General features: G+C 33.1%; 2 protein-coding genes across 4 annotated transcripts; one reads left to right on the top strand and one right to left on the bottom strand.

Annotated features, from left to right (window-relative positions):
* Window positions 1–1,464: 1,464 nt before the first annotated feature.
* LOC124536017 (transmembrane protein 184B) lies at window positions 1,465–18,298 on the bottom strand. Of its 3 annotated transcripts, none has more exons than XM_047112390.1 (8): window positions 18,276–18,298; window positions 16,409–16,559; window positions 11,597–11,762; window positions 10,342–10,568; window positions 8,510–8,711; window positions 7,918–8,153; window positions 5,825–5,909; window positions 1,465–2,272 (listed from the first exon to the last, which is right to left on the bottom strand). In XM_047112390.1, exons 2-8 carry the CDS (start codon window positions 16,556–16,558, stop codon window positions 2,121–2,123), a joined length of 1,218 nt encoding a protein of 405 aa, XP_046968346.1. In that variant the 5' UTR covers window position 16,559; window positions 18,276–18,298; the 3' UTR covers window positions 1,465–2,120. The 3 variants fall into 3 exon arrangements, with proteins under 3 accessions (XP_046968346.1, XP_046968345.1, XP_046968347.1); XM_047112389.1 differs by lacking the exon at window positions 18,276–18,298 and adding an exon at window positions 17,790–18,093 and having other exon boundaries at window positions 1,476–2,272; XM_047112391.1 differs by lacking the exons at window positions 1,465–2,272; window positions 18,276–18,298 and adding exons at window positions 4,040–5,449; window positions 17,790–18,093.
* Window positions 18,299–18,657: 359 nt separating this feature from the next.
* LOC124536040 (cell division cycle protein 27 homolog) lies at window positions 18,658–22,307 on the top strand. Its single transcript, XM_047112442.1, has 4 exons — window positions 18,658–18,849; window positions 18,935–19,010; window positions 19,137–19,284; window positions 19,547–22,307. Exons 1-4 carry the CDS (start codon window positions 18,826–18,828, stop codon window positions 21,414–21,416), a joined length of 2,118 nt encoding a protein of 705 aa, XP_046968398.1. The 5' UTR covers window positions 18,658–18,825; the 3' UTR covers window positions 21,417–22,307.
* The last annotated feature ends 193 nt before the right edge of the window (window positions 22,308–22,500 follow it).

The following is a 22,500-nucleotide window of genomic DNA, read 5'->3' on the forward strand; positions in this document are numbered from 1 at the left end:
TGAAATCATTATCGACAGAAATCGTTTGCAACGAGTACATGGGTGAAAATGAAATGATCCAGTCGAAAAGCGGTAATAAAATAAATAAAACAACACTACATTTCAATGTTATTAGGTATTTATAATCTTAAAAACTTGGAGCTAAAACATTTCAATTTATATATATCTAACATTCATTTGTTTATATTCTTCTTTCAACAATGGTTCTGGTCTATGTCTGTCTTTCTCTATTTTTGTTACAAAAATAATTTCCTTTATATTTGTTAATGAAGAAATAAATTTAAAAATCTACAAAATATCGGGCTATTTAATGAATAATGTCACATTAATTGTCGTATAAGCCCTATGGTGTTGCTTTATAGGGTTAATTGACAATTATATAATGCAATATAAGTACCTATATTATAAAACACTACGTTCAGTTTCTAAGTTAGTTTATAACATATATTTGTAACACAAAATAATACATCAACTTAACATTTATAAATAACAAATTAAAGATTATTTACATATAAGTTTATGCATTTTGTCATAAAACACTCTTAATATAGAATATACATAGGTACATTAGACACTTATTTAAATTACATTTGTAATAAATATATTTTCTGGTTACATAAAAAATTATTCACACAATATTTTGAACTCGGAATTTAAGTAATACTTTTTACATTTTTTTGCCGGAAATTAAAGAATTCGTTAACTTTTAACTGAACACACTATTTCTGTAAGAAATCAATAAATCAAATCATATAATCGTTATGTGTATAAATATATGATAATGTCATAAAAACAAATCTTACTCTTAGCTGTGGGCACAGCATAAATTATTCTTTCACATTGCGTTCTTGTCTAACATTTCATGCACTTTCAGTTCCTCCTATTCGATAACATGACATTTCAATCATAGCCAATGAAACAATTTATCACAAAAGACGATCACGGTTTTTATTACTCGTATAAATAAGTAATCAATTTTGGCATAAAATAAAAAGAAAGCAACATCTACGTGGTATATTTTTATTTAGATATTATCTATTTAAGAATATGGAAGTGCATAGAAATTTTATTTGGACGGCGAAGCAATGCAGTTTTGTAATTAAAGCCAATCTCAGATCGAGACAAATATTATACATTAGCTATCTAGAAAGTGTTCAGTGCAGGGATGGTCCTATCAATTTATGAGAAATCTAAGATTATACATATATCATTTTTGATCCGATGAGTCAAAATCGATTTATATGTTAATTTGAGATGTTTTTTTTATAAGCAGGATATTCAATATTTTATTCAGACTACAATTCTAAACTGTACAGAGAACCTCGAGATAGGGCAGTGGCTATTGTTATATAATTATAAGCTGTTTTTTTTATTTAATAAATATAAATTATCCATAACATAAATTACTTTAATAAAAGAATGATAACTATTCTTATTCTACAAATAAAAATTAACATATGTTTAAAAGATTTTGCTGACAGTATTTTAAAAAGGTAATTAATCAATGATAATCTTTTTTTTTTATTATTTTATTTTACATTTAGATACACTTTTATTCATTGTAAATACGCTATCAAACTATATTATAAAACTATTTTAATGACCCAGTGCAAGATATAAAAGTGAAATAATATATATTTTCAATTTTTTTTTATTAGATTATCTGTACACCGTTGTTAAGTGTGATAAAACTACGAGCTTCCTTAAAATTTACTATACAATAGAACAGTAGCGCGCCATAGTCGTCGTTTAAAAAGATAATCGAATATTTATATTCACACTTGTATTTTTGCTGTCGCGCTTTAACCACGCCGACATCGTCGTACACAAATTTTGGAAGATCTGATTTTATCTTAATTTTAAAGTCGGGTTACGGAATTTGTCCTAATTTCGAATTATAATAGGAACGTTGAGAGAAATAGACCAAACACTGGTCAAAATAAGAAAAGCATTGTATAATTCATAAAAAAACAATGATGTAAAGATTTATAGGTAAGTTGAAATCGAAAAGGACCCATTTACACACCACTATTTATTTTTCATTTTCTTAAACAGTGGGCATTTGGATTTGAAAACACGCCAAAATTATTCTGACATCAAATGTTAATTCCGCTGTTATTTCACTGGAATTCGTCATCAGAGCTGAGTAGAGTTGTCTTTTCGTGATAGTTGGTAGCATGACTGATGGTTGCCACGCGTTGCGGCGGCGGACGCGGCGCCAATGCTGCCCCTTCCTCTGAACCGCGATTGCCAATCCCAGCGCCACGCATCACTAAATGTTTAAAGTTATCATATAATTTAAACATAAATAAAAAAAACTAATGATTGAAAGTTTAAACAACAACTGGAAACAGTATTATTTAGTATTTAGGTATGGTTTTGGTGAAATATGGCTTATAATTATTATAATACTTTTACAATTACACTCTAAGATTGTCTATTTATCATGTGATTATGTTTTATGTTTATTAAAAAAAATTTTGCGAGTTTCTTGCATTTTCTTTTCCCTGGGCAGATCCCTCTTTCCCATTGGGCACTTAGGACAAGTGCCCAGGGCCGCGCGATCGATAGGAGCCCCCTTCAGATCAAATAAGTGTAAAAAAAATGTGATTGTTAATAAAAATAAATCTATAACCTTGTTTAAATCCTTTATGTATTCTAACAAAATAGTGTTCTGTCTAAGTCCAATCGGGGCCCCATTATCCTAATATGCCCAGGGCCTCTAATAGATAAAAGACGGCCCTGCTTTTGGGACAGTTTTACGAAACGGAGCTAGATTAAATAATGACGATTCAATAATGCTGGATTGTAATGTTTACTATAATTAAATAAATTAGATTTGAATTAGATTAAAATTTTTAGACATTGTCTGATAAAATCTGTAACCAACTTTATATTTCCGAAATAACTGCAAAATATTTAAATATTTCATGTACAAGGTTTACCCTTTGATTTATATGAATAATGTCGCTATTTAGGTATGTGACATTGTGGAAGGGTAACGCTAATTTACATTTTACTTTGAAAGTTGCAGTAATCTTGGTAGTTACCTAGTTAATTTCATCAAATGTTAATCTCGCGTTTCAGAACAGTTATTCGAATCTGTTTCCAGACGAAATCTAGTGTACAGTGTAAAAATCGATTAAATGAAATTCAAATGTCATGAACTCGTGTTTAATGCGATGATTATAAAGTAAATTTTAATGATAGTGCTTGGTCAACTATTTAACCCAATAATTGGGGGGAAAAAATTGTATACAGTGTCATGTATGTGTGTATTATGAAGATCGAACTTTAAATGCTAATTAGGTAATATTTTTGAATTAAACTATCGGCAACTGAAATAAAAATGTTTGCAATCATAATTTAACTACCCAGAAACGATCCTTTTTTATTGTATTATTTAATAAACAAGGACTTCGAGTTTTATCAGTAGTGAAGTTTTTGTAAGTATTGTGAACAATTATTGAAGAATGTTGACCGCAGAATCCAATGTTTTTCTGCTCTTTTATTTTTGGTGAAAAAGTGTTGGTAGGGATTTATTTTTATTATTTCCAGTCTGTATATTAAAGATTCATAATTTTATTTCAATTCAAATCAAGATTAATATTTTTACGACAAAAATAATGTACAAGCAGTATTGTGTCGATATATTAAACCAATGTATCATTTGCTACCATAATATGATAACGGTCATTATTGTAAAAACTAAAACTTGGTCATTGTTATATTTTATAAATTAAGTTATTCTGTTATACAACCAAGCAAAACACTCAAATGGAAATATTTTATTTATTAGTTTATGTTGCTGATAATGTTGTAACAATTGGATTTTCAGTGATAAGTAAATAATGTATTTGTATGAGTTTTATCAATACCAATAATATTATTATATTAATTATAGTCAGTGCAATAATCATGAAAACACACATAGCAGCATGCTGACAACTAAAATATAAAAAGCATAAAAAAAACATTTAAACTCACCTTGTTCAGTGCCATTTCCTAAAATTAAATATATAAAATAAATACTACAACAATAGATAGAATTGTTTATTAGTGTAGTTGATGCCAAGTACAAAGTTATTTATTTAAACTGTCCACAGCTGATATGGTTATGATTTAAAACTTAATCTCTATCATAAAAGACAATATCGTTAACACATTTTTAGAGTAATCTTGAATCTTCACACAAAATTAAACTTAAATGTAACTCTTTAATATTAAACTTTAAATAAGAAAAACAGAACATTTACATATTGCATAAATACAAAGCTGTATACTTATTCAACATTTTTGCCTGTGCTTTATTTTCCATCCTGCTAAAAGTTGGTTCTTTGGTCAGGAAAAACTGCTTTTCGACTTACCTTTCTTAAAAAAATATTCAAAGATGGTAAATAAACTAAACCTGTACTCAAATTCGTTAGTTTTGACGACTGAAGCAAGCCTAGCTTTTTCTATTGGATTAAATCCTCTATCTAATATGAAGAGTAACAAAAAAAATATACAAAAAAAGAAATAAAATCACAGAAAAAATAAACATTTACACTCTACCCAAAAACTAACATATAATTTAGGCTTTAAGTACAAATTAAAAAGGTACGACTGTAATAAAATGGCAATGATTAGTCCGAACTTAAATAACTAATTATTATAATGAATAACAACGTAAAAATGTTTTTTTTTTTGTTTTTATGATTTTATATTTTATTTCTTTATTTATTAATTAATCTGTAACTAATCATTTAAAACCAGTGTCACACATAGTAAAATAAGGCTTTTTTTTAAAATGTTTTTTTAGTCATTATAAATCAAATATGTGTGAAACCAGTTTACGCGTTTGAAATCGGACTAGCCAAATACCTCGACAATTGTTATAAAAAGTAAAGATACACTAAAAATTAACTTACACTTATTTACGGTTTTAAAACCGAGCACCGAAATCTAAAATCTCTCAAGTTGAAATAAGTTTCGACTTTATTTGTCAAATCTCATTTTACTTTTTTTTTTAATTTTTCCGACATTACAATGCATTAATCATCTTAGCTCAAACTAATAAATGGTTTTATTATTTAAAAACCACAAAACCATTCATTAATTAAAACAGTTTAAATTTTAGGATACTATATGGTTATAAAAATATAATTCTCAATTATAAATGCATCTTTATTTGCTCCCAATGTAAAAATTAGACTATGAAGAGTAAATGGCGTTTCCATGCTCGGCAGAAGAAAATGTAACTTGCCAATTATTATTTTCATAACCAATTTATATCTTTTTTTTATATATTTTGCTGCTGTGGTTGTGTAATTGGCATGTTACATTATCAAGTAATGATTGTTATATATTAAATATGTATACAATGGACAGACAGACAGCAATGCACTTCATGCAGAGCACAGCTATGGCAGAGCTTAAAGTTTCTCATAAGGCAGGTGGGAAGTGACATCTGAAAGAAAATAAAACCAAAAAATAACAATACCTTCCTCTATCACCAGCAGTACTTAGTTCAGGTACCGAAATAATAATCCTATGTTTAGCCTACTACAACACTATTAATATAACTGCATGACATTGGACAATTTAAAATGAATGGAAATCCCGTCATGTTAAATGAAATAAATAAGGAAAAATATTAAACAAATACTAAATTTTGAAAACATCTTCAAAATTATCTTGAATTACACTAGAACTAAATAATACTTCAGTAATGATTTACTTAATTTATTCATTCATTTAAGAACTAGTTACTTCGAATGATTAGCAAACAAAAAATGATCAGGCAGCAGATAACCATGCAACAAACACTAATACATTCACTCACCAGAGCTGTACTGGGTATACTGCTGGTATTGTGGATGGAAGTTGTGGAACGCGTCCGTCATTATGTCTTTAGGGTTCATTGTCTCCTGAAATGAAAAGAATATGATGATTTTTATACTTTAAATTTTAGGAATAATTCTAAAATATTGATCTACATCTGAAAGTGGCAAGCCTTGTGTACTACAAGAGTAATTAATTAAATTTTAAAGAAAGTCAAACAAACATGTAAAAATAATTGGCAAGAGTACTTTGATGAAAGATCACGACAAAAAGGTATATGGTACAAAACTATAGTTTGTGAACTTCCTTCTTGTCCATGGTTCCAAAATTTAAAAATGTGTAGGAAAAATATTGTAAAATTTTTAAGACTTCGTTCCGGTCACATTCCATCAAATATGTTTAATTATATGATGGGCAAGTCAAACACAAACAAATGTTTACAATGTAATCGCATTGATGATGTTTATCACCGGCTAATGGAATGTGTGCGGAACGAGCCGCTACGGCCGCGTTTATTAAAATCTTATAATGTGGGTATATGTAATAGTATACTTGCTGCACCGTCGACAAATGACGCTAAGAATTTACTAAAAATGTATACATAAACGGAAGGTATGATTTTTAAATGTAATAATTAATACATTAGTGGTTTAGTAAGTGTTGTAAGCATTGTAAGAAATAATGTAATTTTGCGTCTTTCCTGTACGGGGGTGACATAGTCAAATTTGTGACTAAACTCCCAGGTTAAATAAAAAGATTAAAAAAAAAAAAAAGAGTAATTAATGGTTGGTAATGGAGTCGTGGAGAGTCGGGAACGCGTATCGGAGCGCGACGGCGGCTACTGTCGCCAGTGCACAGAGCGACGCTCACCTTGAGGCTGCTAGAGATGGACTGCATGGTGACGGAGCGGTGCGGGTCGCGGTGCGCGTGCGCGTACACGCCGGCCGGGAACGCGTATCGGAGCGCGACGGCGGCTACTGTCGCCAGTGCACAGAGCGACGCTCACCTTGAGGCTGCTAGAGATGGACTGCATGGTGACGGAGCGGTGCGGGTCGCGGTGCGCGTGCGCGTACACGCCGGCCGGGAACGCGTATCGGAGCGCGACGGCGGCTACTGTCGCCAGTGCACAGAGCGACGCTCACCTTGAGGCTGCTAGAGATGGACTGCATGGTGACGGAGCGGTGCGGGTCGCGGTGCGCGTGCGCGTACACGCCGGCCGGGAACGCGTATCGGAGCGCGACGGCGGCTACTGTCGCCAGTGCACAGAGCGACGCTCACCTTGAGGCTGCTAGAGATGGACTGCATGGTGACGGAGCGGTGCGGGTCGCGGTGCGCGTGCGCGTACACGCCGGCCGGGAACGCGTATCGGAGCGCGACGGCGGCTACTGTCGCCAGTGCACAGAGCGACGCTCACCTTGAGGCTGCTAGAGATGGACTGCATGGTGACGGAGCGGTGCGGGTCGCGGTGCGCGTGCGCGTACACGCCGGCCGGGAACGCGTATCGGAGCGCGACGGCGGCTACTGTCGCCAGTGCACAGAGCGACGCTCACCTTGAGGCTGCTAGAGATGGACTGCATGGTGACGGAGCGGTGCGGGTCGCGGTGCGCGTGCGCGTACACGCCGGCCGGGAACGCGTATCGGAGCGCGACGGCGGCTACTGTCGCCAGTGCACAGAGCGACGCTCACCTTGAGGCTGCTAGAGATGGACTGCATGGTGACGGAGCGGTGCGGGTCGCGGTGCGCGTGCGCGTACACGCCGGCCGGGAACGCGTATCGGAGCGCGACGGCGGCTACTGTCGCCAGTGCACAGAGCGACGCTCACCTTGAGGCTGCTAGAGATGGACTGCATGGTGACGGAGCGGTGCGGGTCGCGGTGCGCGTGCGCGTACACGCCGGCCGGGAACGCGTATCGGAGCGCGACGGCGGCTACTGTCGCCAGTGCACAGAGCGACGCTCACCTTGAGGCTGCTAGAGATGGACTGCATGGTGACGGAGCGGTGCGGGTCGCGGTGCGCGTGCGCGTACACGCCGGCCGGGAACGCGTATCGGAGCGCGACGGCGGCTACTGTCGCCAGTGCACAGAGCGACGCTCACCTTGAGGCTGCTAGAGATGGACTGCATGGTGACGGAGCGGTGCGGGTCGCGGTGCGCGTGCGCGTACACGCCGGCCGGGAACGCGTATCGGAGCGCGATGGCGGCGGCCAACATCTCGATGCAAATGAGGAAGTTCTGGTAGCCGGCGGACACGGTACCGGCGGTGGTTGGCAGGCCATTGGAATCTATGATAGGCGATATGACATCTGCCTTCTCGAGGATAGCCAGAGCGACACCTGTAAATTTATATAAATAAATAAATATAAATATGAGACAACATCACATACATTACTCTAATCCCAATGTAAGTAGCTGAAGCACTTGTGTTATGGAAATCAGAAGTAACGACGGTACCACAGACACCCAGACCCAAGACAACATAGAAAACTAATGGTAATCCACATCGACTCGGCCGGGAATCGAACCCGGGACCTCAGAGTGGCGTACCCATGAAAACCGGTGTACACACCACTCGACCATGGAGGTCGTCAAAAATATATTTATTACATTTTGTTTATCCACATGATTTGTCCAAAATATTTAAAAAATACTTTAATTATATATTTTTTTTTGATATCGCAGCGATTCTCACCTTGCCAGAATGATAAGAAAATGACCGATTTCACAGTGAAGAACTTAAGCACTGGGTCGAATGGTTTCAGCATTTCACGAGTCGCTCCCAGGAACAGGAAGAGACCGTACAAAGCCAAGCTCACAGAAAAGTTGTATACTATTGTGATGTAGAGGTAACCGCCGTCCGGGCTCCAATCACCGTCGTGGTAATGTCCGGCCGACTGAGAACATATTTTATTTGATTAAATAATTTTCAATCACGACAACATATATTAAGGACAGCCCATAAAAGGGTTTAGACTAAGCCTTACATAGGTGTATATTAGTATTCTTACATCATTTTCACTGAAACTGTTTATAAATCCATCCATTTAAAAATTCAAAGCAATCGTGTTTCTTTAATTAAAATTTACAAAAAAAAAAAACACAACTGCTTTAGATAACAGTTAACAACTGTTTACATTTTTATCCTATGCTTATCAGCCTAATATTTATTAAACTTTAAAAGTTAACTTAGTTTATTCCAGTTGCCTTAGTTTATACAGATCTTGTCTAATCTGATTTGGATCATATCGGATAGCCGTTGCCATCGAATTATAAAGGTGTGGGAATAGATAATGCACCTGTGTTTGAACAACTATAGTTTTAAAAATATTGCCAGCGCATTTGGCTTATCTCTATTGATAAATTCCTTCTTGACAGTAATCGGTCATCAAAATATACCATCACCGTTTAATTATACAACTATTATAGAGATTCACGTAACTATATTGCGACATTTTACATATTAGCAATATGACTTATTCAAATAGAAAAATTATCTCAGTACAAAACCATTATAATTAATATGTATAAAAATATCTAAAGACTTCATAAACAAATAGAAATCAAATTAATCCCATGAATCATTCTTATCATTAACGACATAGATAAATACGATGTTATTGATAATGATAAATGCACACATTGCTGATACAAATAAATTAAAAAAGTAACATTTTGTCATTAAAGATTCAAAACTAGATGAAACCGGTTATTTTTGCAATATACATGGATTTTTCGCAGTCTCCATGAATATGAATGAAATTCTGGTTACATGTAGCAATGTTGTATACATAAGTATTTTTATGTAATTAAATTATGTAAAATCCACCGGCGGAAGAGGTCAGTTTGTATTGCTAAATGGTTGTTTTACGCAATACGCATGTCGAAGAAATTACTTGGTTATGTGTATCGATTACTCATTCGAAAATACAGCATAAGTAAATCGTTTCTAAGCACGTGAATATGATCGCAGATTAGATACAGACAGGTATTAAATAGATTGCAATATATTAAAAATGATGTACAAAATTTGTTGTTCCCTAAGAACATTATATTTCAACTCAAAATAGTTATTTATTTTGTTGAATTATTGGATTGTATAATGCTTCTCTTACAAACATTCTAAGAAGTGAATGACCTAAATGGAATTTATTCTGTATAGACAAAAAAAGTATTGTAATTTCACTAGGCAACCATATAAACTAAACATATAAAAACGAAATAAACATCTTTCAATAAACCTACGTATGGTTTATGGTTTATTAGTATTTTACTTATAATTCATTCAAACATTACAACATATAAATTAAAGCCCCCCTCCACGGATTGACAAGATATACTCAGAAACTACTAAGCGGATTTTAATACGAATTCCTCATGAGGTTTTGGTATATCATTCATTTTTTTTATGCACAATGGCTTAAATACGAAGATGATAATAAAAATCGTCAACAAAATCTATACCGACCAATAGGGATGTATATTATGATATAAACATATTATAGACTGCAAAGCCGAGTTTCATACCTGTAAGAATATGATAATGAAGGCGCAGACAGGCTTAATGAGACAGAACTGCAGCGTGGCCTGCTTGCAGAATCTCAGAAAGCCGATGGTGTACGTGGCGCCAGACAGGCAGCACGTGCCGTTGACGCACGACGCGCGTACGGGCCGCCCGCGCAGCTCCGACATGATATTACCCTCCCCGCCCAGGTACTCGTAACACAGCGACAGGAAACTGTAGATCACGAACGCTGGAAACCACCCGACACGCCATAATCACACGCCCTAAACATACTAAATAGGCTAATTGACGGATTTTCAAAATCCATTTTATAATATTTAGTAGAGTTTAAGGGACCCAGTAAAAGTTGATTTTTTTTATTTCTAGTACATATTTGCCGAAAAATATCATATTAAAAATTCCATATTTAAATAACACGCGAAAACGATACTTGGACAATATGGCGCTGCAATGGGGTTGGTGACGTCAGTTTGCTGTATTTTAATCTGTGGTACATAGAGTAGAAAAGCAAGGTTTACAAGAAAGTGACTTCATCGTAAGCCCGGCCAATCAGGAGCGTTTTGTGTCACGTGACAAACGTTTGAAAAAATGCATTTTTATTTATTGTTTTTTGAATAAATGAAGTATTATTTTCAAGTTTCGTTAGTAAATAACCATTTTTAAACTCATAATATAAACTGATTACAATAATTCACGATTTATTTTTCGCATTGTCAAATAGCCTATTATTTACTATATGTTATTTATTATTATAAGCATGGGTGGTCAGATATATAAGAATAATACTTCATAATATGTGTAACAATCAGTGACACACTAGACGATAATCAATATTGATGAAATTTGTGTTTGAATTTCGTCTTGTGGTTTGTGGCGGGAATATAGAGAGGTGTCGTATACTGAGATATTGGCTTCTAGTACAAATACTATTTATAAGAAACCGCATCGGGGCTCTGATAAGTAACCTCGAAATCTACTTATTTCATTTTCTCTTCATTTCACGCATTTATGTATTGGAAAAGGTAAAAGAAACATACAATATCCTTCCAGGCTGACTAGAAAACATTACAGTGGCTATAAATGTTCATAAGTAATATAAATATAGCTTCAAATTCGAAAATATTTAGATTAACAGCACAAACGTTACCGTTATAATTGTGTAAGATTTCGACATTAAGGTCAAACACAAAACAATTTTATATCGTGTAATATAATTTGATTACAAAAGTATAAATTTTTGTATAAATGAATAATTACCTTCATAGCAATCTCTAACCGTGAAAAAGTAAACATAATATGAATTGCCATTAAAGAAGAGAAGCGAGATCCAACTGTAGCAGCCGTAGATAGGTACGATAAACAATATGCGTACAATCCAACGCTGCTCTGACGGGTTCGTGTACCAGCGCAAGTGCTGGTAAATCTGCAATGAATATCACACCTTGTTATAGAAACGTAATGCACGCAGTCTTGATTCTTATAATGTGCGTAACAATTTACTCAACATTGTTACAATTATTATAACTGACAACTATTTAACATATTTCAATTAGTAGTAAACGCATTTTGAATATTTAAATTGTGAATAAAAATAATTATTAATGTTTAAACAGCAAGTTGTGTAACGGTAAAGAAATAAAATAATAACAGTAAATCTATTCTGAGAAATGAGACGACCTTTTTTTGTGTAATGTCAAACTAAAAAAAATTAAAACAATATACTATCTTAGCTTGTCTCGAAAGTGTGCTCTAAAACTTATAGGCAATTGTTTTGATGATAGACAAAACTTTACATTATTATGCATCTATGTAATGTAATAATGTTAATTTAGATTTTGGTATTCGATATATTGGAGTTATTGTCGAACTGTTTTCATAACCATGGAAGACACGGCTAAAACGACCAGTATTATTTGTCTTCGTAGAAAATATTCAACTTTTTTTGAAGACGTTGTATATTTACATGTGAATAATATGAATAACATATGGATTTTTAGTGAGTCAGTAGAGCCTAAATATACTGTACAGGACTGTTGACCTGTCGTTTTAAAAGTACTAGGACATCATCAAAAACTAAAACTACTAAATCGCTCAAGCATCCCTGATAAAAATGAATGAATAAATATGCCGCAAAAAACAAGCAAGTAACTATTCGTTAAATTAGCGTACGCCTAGGAATAGTTACACTACAAGTGTTCAATGCGATTTTATGACGGTGTGGGCGCTAAATAGGTCAGGTGTCAGCCCGCTGGGTCTCCTAGATTATTGAGACCCACACACACAGAAGCACAATAGTTCTAACACTTGTCGTCAGCTGTAAGAGCTGCTAGCTCGTTTCGATGACGAATTTGGCAATGCGTAATATATACTGCATTCCTTATTTCGACCCGGAGATCTAAATTGAATCCAAAGAATGGTGTAAACTCGAAGACGCCACTAACTTGGGAAAATAAACGGATCTTAACGCGCGTTCAGTTTAGTTTGTTGGAAAAGTAGTGCTTGTTGTATAAATGATCGATACGATGCGATCATTTTATCGAATATTTGGCGAAAGCAAAGAACCGGACTACCGCGCCTAAAACGTTACATAAACGTATGTTTATAAGACTTGTTAAGACCTCGCATTGGCAACAAAAGCAAACGATGCTTTAAATGCAACAGTTAGAACTACTTCCACCTTACTGGAACTTACAATTATTGTGGATACAGGTGGATTAAGGATATACTGTGAAGAGCGCTAGAAGGCCTTAAAAAATAAATTCTTCTTTGAGATAAATATTCATATCATAATTGTGAAAAAACACCTAACAAGTCTTCTTTACCTAACACGGTTATTATTATTATACACGCCATAAAGTAGGGTAAAATATTATCAGCTGTTAAAACTCAGCGCGTTGCTCGACGATAACGTTGAAATCTTTGCATTCGTATGTAAAATAAGTGTAGATTATTATTCGTAATTATCAACCTTATCACAAATATCTATTCATAATACAAATAACCATCATTCCAGAAAGTACTATCAATAAACTAATAAAAACCATTTCCGACAAACTTTTACGTCTTGATATTCAATGTTTGACGAATAGATCTATTGACTCATGAAGCAACGCCCTAAAACTTCAAAGACAAAAAATTTGTTTGTATTTATTTGCTTTACTCAGTCATCTCACGCACACTAAGATAATTTTGTAGGAATAGTCAACAAATGCACGATGCTATGAATAATTTATAAAAATAGTAGCTAATATGTCATGCATATATATTTCTTAATTGATCAAAAAATCCTTATGGATATACATAGGTACATCTAGCGACTATATGCCCGATAACAATTGTTCGCATAACACTGCTCATATAAATGTGAACGATATCTTTACAACATTTTTACGTTTAAAGAAAAACTGCACTTTCTGTGCTATTTTTCCATCAAGGCCGACTGTGACCTAAAGTTGGTGAACGTAACTTTTATATTACTGCAACTAGGTATTAATCGAGTCTGATATTTTTTGTTCATTCGCTTTACAGTATGACTGCACATTAATTAACTACATTTTAGCCAATCTCATGTTTTTAAACATATTATTAAACTAGCGACCCGGCCGGCTACGCACGGGTGCAATGCTGATACTGAATATACTACAGAATTAATTCAATTACGACAGATCAGTCTTTACTATATTGTCCATGCATTATATACAAAAAACTCCCTCCCATATCATTCTATCTATTAATAACCGCATCAAAATCCTTTATGTATTCTAAAGATCTATGCATACATAGGGACTGACAGCGGTGAGCGACTTTGTTTTATATACCTATCTATGGAATGATGAAATGATAATGATAATTAACGAAAATCCCGCGAGCTTCACTCATATTAATACAATCTGAGAAATATATTTATTACTTATAGAAGATATCTCCTAGGTATTTGTATCATACAAGTCGTATTTTTATACACACATGAATACCAGATGCTAGTAGCCATTCCGGCTAACGCCTAGAAGGTTGTTGATTATTGTATATACTCGATATTTTAAAAGTAAAATTAATAAAATACTAATAAATTTAACATAACATACTAGTAAACACTACACTATATTTAAACCGCGTAATGAATTCATCCGAATTTAGCCACATCGATACAGATTTTGCGTAATAAATTCAAGCCTTTAAACGGCCTTGACGAGATGTTTCTAGTTTTAAAGTGGTTTTGCGACAACTGACATTAAGGACATCATGGACACAAGCAAAACGAAAACAGTGTCTCGTCTCGACTCTCGAACGTTCTCAGAAGAATATTCAATTATACTGAGAATATACGTTCTATTTCCCGCGGGCCCTTTGATATGAGCATCGTATATAACATCATATTTTCCTAAAAAAAAATTTATTTAATTGTGAAATCTGTTCTTGATTACTTATATAATTTAATACATCCAAATCTCAACTGGCCTTGCTATTAAATTATACAACTGACACCGTGGGAAAGGTCAAAACTAAATTAAAAAGATTTTACCATTAAATAATTAGCCTGTTATACAGTTTTCTATTATTAATTATAGTCTACGTTACAAAAAGTACTTTCAACACCGCTCATGTTAACAAAATCGATACATCGATTTTTCATTAATCGTTGGCATTTAACTATGACATTGAATTTTCTTATAAATTATTTATAGTACAGGATAAATTAAATATAATATATTCTAAAAATGAAGGCTATAACCGATTAACTTGCTATATCGTGAGATTACCATCTTTGGTAGGATAACTTTCACTGACTACAGTGAAACGTGGCGACGATAGCATAACCTGGGTGCTAATTCTAAAAACAAATTATCGATTTATTGCAATCGAATGATTCGATTCACTATATTTATCCACATTCTTCACTATGAGAAATAAACGAAGTTACATCTGAATCAGAATGTACCATAACCATTATATATTACTAGAATCGGGCTCCTGTGTAAGTATTAAACAAAGAAAAAAAAACTACAAAAATCGGTAACGTATAACGTATAGCTCAGTGCTGAACTAAACTTAGTGCATAATCTTCTACAGATGATAATAAAGCGGCGAGTTTGTGTCCGTTGATTTTATACAGGATATATAAATTTAATTCGTTTATCATTTAGAATATATGATTGATGAATAAAATAACTGCTAATTTTATATGTAGAACCTGATGGTAGTAGCAGTTTTGCATTTAATATAAATATATATATTAATCTTTCAAATTGATTATTTAAAAAAAAGTCTTAAGAAAACATAATATGTGGAGTTCATATTTACATGCGTTTCACCTGAGAACGTAATATAAAAAACAATATTCCTATTACTTATAATAAAACATAAACAGAAACACTAATGGATCAAATGGAACAAATTGTAACAATTTTAAACTAATATTATAAATATCTGTTTGTAACTTTTTCAAGCAAAGCCACTAAACCAAATTTTATGTAATATGGAAAGATCTTCACGCTTAATGGAAAGACATTGGCTTAATTTTATGCCTAACATCAGACAACCAATCCCTAAAATGTGAGACTGTTATTATTTATTACAAAACAACACACTTTATTATTATCTAAATATTATGAATATTTGCCAATAACAATTATGTGTATGAATAGAATCTTCAAACACATCAACATTTCTTAGAATGTTTGTATAATTTATTTGTGTACAATAGACTGTATAATTAATAGATATCTTTCATTAGTGGCCAATTAAAGTAACACAATATTACCTTAAGAGGCTGGTAGAAAATCTATTGTTAACATGCAGTTAATGAGTAGTTTGAAAATTTCATTCATGCAATAAGACTGTATGTAAATTAAATAAAACTAAGGATACCACCTATACTCAACTCTTATATTTTTATATATCCATTTAAATTTGAAGTTTATATAATATTATAATTAAGCTTATATAATACTGCATCTATAAACCATAATTCTGGAGTTGTAAAAAAATAATGAATTCGTAATTTAATGAAGGAAACAATTTGTAGATGTTATGAATGATTTCTATTGGTAATCAGGAAATAAAATTTACCTGTTGGCAAGTTAAGAATAATGCCGCCCATACAAATATGCCGGCGATGACCTGCGCAGAGCGAGTCTCCAGAAACACAGAAGTCAACATCTCGTGTGTATTGTTCGAGATAGGCTGTGCTGTTACATTTATTGTATCAGTTGAACTCATCCTGTGGGAAATGAAACAGAAAAAATTAATCAAAAAAAAAAAAACAAAACTTTAAGATCTATGAACTACGTAATTTATAATAATTCAAGAAAACAGATTGAAATTAATTATGGAAAAAGTGAGTTATCCATAAATCATCACTTTTCAGTTATTGCAAATAAAAATAACTGCAGAATTCAGGTAAAAATAAGTATGAAGGTTCTTAAACGAATACAAGGCAGAAAAATAGCAGATAACATTTATTACATTAATATACACATTACATGCAAATGTATGAGCCTGAATCATAATCAAACATTGTTATTTCAAGTACCACTTAATTTACACATGCTTAATTTGTTTTTAATTTATCTCATGTTCAGTAGTGGAGCAAAAAATTGTGACACATATACATTCACCAATTCACATTGGAAAAGCTTAGGAGTTAATTCTCTGCATATCAACTTTTAACCTACTACTCACAAGCATTGGGGCATTTACAGGATGTTACTTTGCTTCATTTACATTATATTTTATATAAAAATTAAAAAAATTTATTAGTTAGCCAAAGTCTAGTTCAACGGAACATAAAAATGTTATCTATTCAAATATGATTCATACTTGAAGCTAAAGGGAAATACTTTTTAATACTAATATAAAACAATAAAATACATTTTAAATAATTCTACATGAATGTGTTATGAATAATAAAATTTATATTAAAACAGAATGAAGGTCAAAAACAAAATAATAAAATAAAACGAAGAGATATAATAAATGGCAATGAATATTATTTTAGTTTTTAATATCATTCAACATTTAATTACATAGTGCTACACATTGGTATCACCTGAATAAACACTTGGCATTAATTATTCTTATTCTTATATTCTTATATCTCTTCTAAGGAACGTTTCATAGTAAGAAGCAAGAGATAGTCAATAATTGAACTAATAACTACACATCATTAAGATGTGCAAGCACCATACAGTTTCACCTACATGATAAGTAGAACAATAAGTGTTTACGCGTCATTCATTGCGATTGGATTTATTTATCTAATTAGTTATATTTTGAGTACACGTTAGGACTCGACATAAAACGGATCTTATAATTTGGAGGTCACATAATATATTGAAATGTTCTTGTTTGTGTTACATACAAAAGAATGGTGAAGGGCGAAATGAAAAGCCTTCGCTACGTGACTAACAACAGCATCTGGAAATTTGAATGACGATATCCTAAGGTTTACCTTAATATGCTTACGGAGCTTTTCAAGTTCGTTTTCCTTTTGTTTCACTACAGATGTCAATCGTAATCACCACTGCACATATTGTCTGAATTACTGTATCCACGATTTCATCGATTTTGTTCACATCGAAGGCCACACAATAACTTTGTAAACATTAAACGTAAACAATCACTAAAATAAACAAACAGTGCGAAAATTAAACGTTTGCAACTATCTGTTTCATATTATTCTCATTTTATTTTCACTACTCATACGATGGTGACGATTCTTCGTTATTTGCTATTGCTAATTTAAAATACAGATAATACATAAACAAATGTTATACAGATAATGTAAATGTTCTGCATGTCTGCCACTGTAACATATGTTTTCGAAATTTTTAACAATATTATTCAGAAAACTCCAGTTACTTGCAAACAAGACTAAAGATGTCAATTATTAATTTATTATATTAATTTAAAACATTAAAAAAAGTAATTTACAAACCGTTAACGTGGAAGTTTCATCCTCTATCAAAACATAGCTTTCTTAAAAATATCAAAATGTACAAATGTATGTGTTTTTATTATGTAACTGTAGAGTTCAGTGATCACTTAATTCACTTATATCTAAGTTGATCAGTGCATATGCACAGTGATAATTTCTGTCTATGATACTTCAAATTTCAAAATATCGTTATTTTTTTTAAATGTTTACCATATTAAATAAGCATACTAAAAAAAATTCAAATATAAACGCTTTATCTTTTTTTTATAACAATAAAGTAAAGAGTACTGGTAAATTAAGAGTCAAAAGGGAAAAAACGTTAAAATGTTCGATTTTTATGGTAACTTATGCAGCTCATATACTTATTGAGCGAACCATCGCTTTCGTAACAACAATCATCCGCCCATAGACAATCAACAAACTGAAATGAAAATGTCCGTCGTAAAAGAAACGTTTTTATTTTACTTTGTGACTGTGTAGTGATTGTGGCTAGATATGTGAAATATTTTATAGTATTTACTTTCTTTAAAGTGTACACTATTAAAATAAAATGATTGTCCAAGAACCTATACAGGTAGGTTTTAAAAATATTTTTCATACCTGTCAAGGTATTGGCATTGTAGGCAATTTTATTTATTAAATTATTTGAATTTCTGCAGGTTATTGTTTGGGATTGTCTCAACAATTACGAATATGACAATGCTATATTCTTGGCAGAGAGATTACACGCTGAAGGTAAGGATTGCAAGTTATTCAAATATGTCATACCCTCTTAACAGATCAAATTATTATTGATTAATTTTGTTTGCATTAAATTTTTATTTGGGTGTCTTGATAATTAAATATGTAACATTATTTCAGTGGCTTCCGAAGAGACAGCATTTTTATTGGGCACTTGTTACTACAGAGCAGGACGTGTTAATGAAACTCAACATTTATTACAAAATACATCACTCACTTTACCACAAGCAAGGTTTCTTTTAGCAAAATGCTCAGTTGAACTCAAATCGTAAGTAATTAACTAATCTTCAAGATCAATAAAATGTAATTACTGAATTGAAATGGCTAATGTTTGCTGTTTCTTAATAAATTAAGTACCAAGAAAAATACACTTACACATACACTTACTTAGACCACTTAATTAAAACAATTTCTAATTTACTGTTATTTTTGTTATACATTCATTGTTTTGTGATAGTAAAGCAGTAAAAACATTATTAAATAAATAAAACATTCATTCACCAATAAAAAAACTTATTTTTTTTTTACAGTTACAAAGATGCTGAAATTGCATTAGGAACAAATTTAGATATTGTAGCCTCCGAATTTGGAGAACAAGCACCATATGCATTGCAACTTCTGGCAAAAATTTATAACATCACAGAGAGAAGAAGTAAAGCTGCTGAGGCACATCGGAAAGCATTGTCTTTAAATCCATTTATGTGGAAATCCTTTGCACTTCTATGCAACATGGGGGAGAAAGTAGACCCCCATATTGTATTCCAAATAAATAACACTGAATTTACATTTGGTGTTTCAACATTAGTGAATCTAGTCAGCAATTCTGAGAATATTTCATTTGTTAATAGTAACATTCCTAATAATACTAATATGAATGCTAATGTAACACCAAATAATGTCGCTTCTCGAACTCCCATGTCTATGTCGACAAGCATCACCCCAGAGATACAAGCTCCTGTTAAACGTATGCATAGTGTATTTAGTGGTATGGCGCCAATACCTTTCTCACCATCATTTGGTATGCTGCCTATGGAAGAATCTCCAGTATTGTATACACCAACCTTAACAGATTCAAACGAACAGAAAGCTTTACCGAAAATAGTTAACTCTTTAAGAGCACATGTTGGTCAACTAAAAGATGCAGTGTTTAGTCCAGGACCTAGATGTACACTTGGCCCTGCCCCGAGAAGATCTTCACGATTGTTCAGTAATAACAATAGTAGTTACTCAGTTAAAGAAAACAATAAATCACCTAGTCGGAAATTTGTAGCTCCTAAAAGCCCTTCAAGAAAGAATAAACAGCGTACAGCCAAAAATATGAAAACAAATTCTGACACTAACGAAAGGAATAAAAGCATAGAAGTTACACCTACAATACCACCAAAGAACACTAATGGTGTAGCCTTGTTACACCTTCTAAAAGAACTAGGAGAGGCTTACAAATCACTGTCATTTTTAGATTGTAAAAATGCAATTAAACTATTTCAAGAAATTCCACCGAAACAGCAAGCATCTCCTTGGGTGCAGACTATGATAGCTCGAGCTCATTATGAACTAGCACAATATGAGGCGGCAGCTAAAATTTTTTCAGAAATTAGAAAACAATATCCAAATCGTACAGAAGGCATGGATATTTATAGTACATGTCTCTGGCATCTCCAGCGTGAAGCTCAGTTATCAGCACTAGCACAAGAACTGGTAGAACTTAATAGAAATGACTCTATATCCTGGTTAGCAGCAGGCAATTGTTTTTCTCTACATAAAGAACGTGAAACTGCTCTGAAATTTTTCAAAAGGGCTGTCCAAATAGACCCAGATGCTGCTTATGCCCATGCTCTGTTAGGCCATGAGTATGCTGTGGCAGAAGAAACAGATAAAGCACTTTCTAGTTTTCGAACTGCTGTTAGTATTGACCCACGTAATTACGTCGCGTGGTTTGGCATAGCGACAGTTTATGCTCGTCAAGAGCGTTGGAAAGCATCAGAAGTTCATATACGTCGAGCTTTAGCTATTCATCCCCACTCAGGTGTTTTACGCTGCCAACTTGGCTTAGCTCAGGCGGCTTTGGGTAAAATGGATCGTGCAATAGCAACTCTAGAAAGAGCAGTCTCATTAGATACGGAGAATCCTTTATGTCGCTTCCATAGAGCCTCAGTCTTGTTGCGTGCTGGAAGACCTCAAGATGCTTTGGCTGATTTGCACCATTTAAAGGATATTGCTCCTAGAGAATCCTTAGTGTACTATTTACTTGGTAAAGTTCATAATAAATTGGGTAATTCTCATTTAGCTTTAATGCATTTCAGCTGGGCTACAGATTTAGATCCCAAAGGTACCGGTGGACATATAAAAGAAGGATTTGATCCATCAAAACAAGAGGATGCCCCTGAAAGACCGTCTTAAACGTAATCTGACTACTGCAAAATGAACTTTATTGATTCGTCTAGATTGGTGGGTGTTGTAGTCATACATGACTGATATCTCTTGTAAATAAGGCGCTCACCTTTCGACCTCCGAATTGACACCAAATCTTCCAAACATAGCTTTATGGAGATCGACTGGTGTGTGACGCATTTAGTTGCTGTAGTAGTAAGAGCGTATGTGGACTTGTTTATATAGAGTAAGTTGTGGATATTCCTAAAGTTATCCTAGTTTATTATGTAATATCTTGTATAGAAAATAATCCCTAGAATATAACTAAACAAACATGCTTTTGAAAGACCTAAAACACACAGGGCTTTGATCTCAATGTGGTGTTTTTTTATTCTAAATAAATGTACTATGCAAATTAATATCATTGACTGCAATTTATTTGACATCGTAATTTTATGATACGAAACGTCCGTAAGTGATTTCGTTTCTAATATCACGAAAGTATTTTTTTTATCTGCTTGTGAAAGCTTATACAAGAGAACCGCTGGCGGTGTTTCATTATCATAGATTTTTAGTAATCAATTTTGTAATATAGAATTCTTTATACATATGGAAATCGATAATATGCATGAAAAATATTTGTAATTTGATAAAAGTAAAAACTTGTAAAAAATAAAAGCAATTGGATGTTCAGAACTGTTATGTCTAATTACACGATATGTACCCAATGCAGTTAAATTCTGGAACAATATGTACAGTCTAACAAATATTAGTTCATAGTATGTATATGAAATTATTTGTGGCGTTTATATAATACTAAAAATACACTATTGTTTGTCTTTGAATCACCAATCAACTGCTAGCTCTAAAGACGTACACCACCCTGATTATATGTGAACTTATAAAAAATATATTAAATTATCTTGTGTTTTATTTCAAACGTCATAAATAATACGAAGTAATACATTAAAAAAATCATTTATTTGCTTTCTTAAAATTACATATTGTTCTAATTATTGTAATAAGAAATCTTTACTAAAAACGTAAAGGCGCTATTAATAGAAAGTATTTCCATATTGTACCAAAACTATACAGAAACAATTCGTCACAGATT

Source organism: Vanessa cardui, chromosome 16 (genome assembly GCF_905220365.1).
Source record: "Vanessa cardui chromosome 16, ilVanCard2.1, whole genome shotgun sequence".
NCBI lineage: Eukaryota > Metazoa > Arthropoda > Insecta > Lepidoptera > Nymphalidae > Vanessa > Vanessa cardui.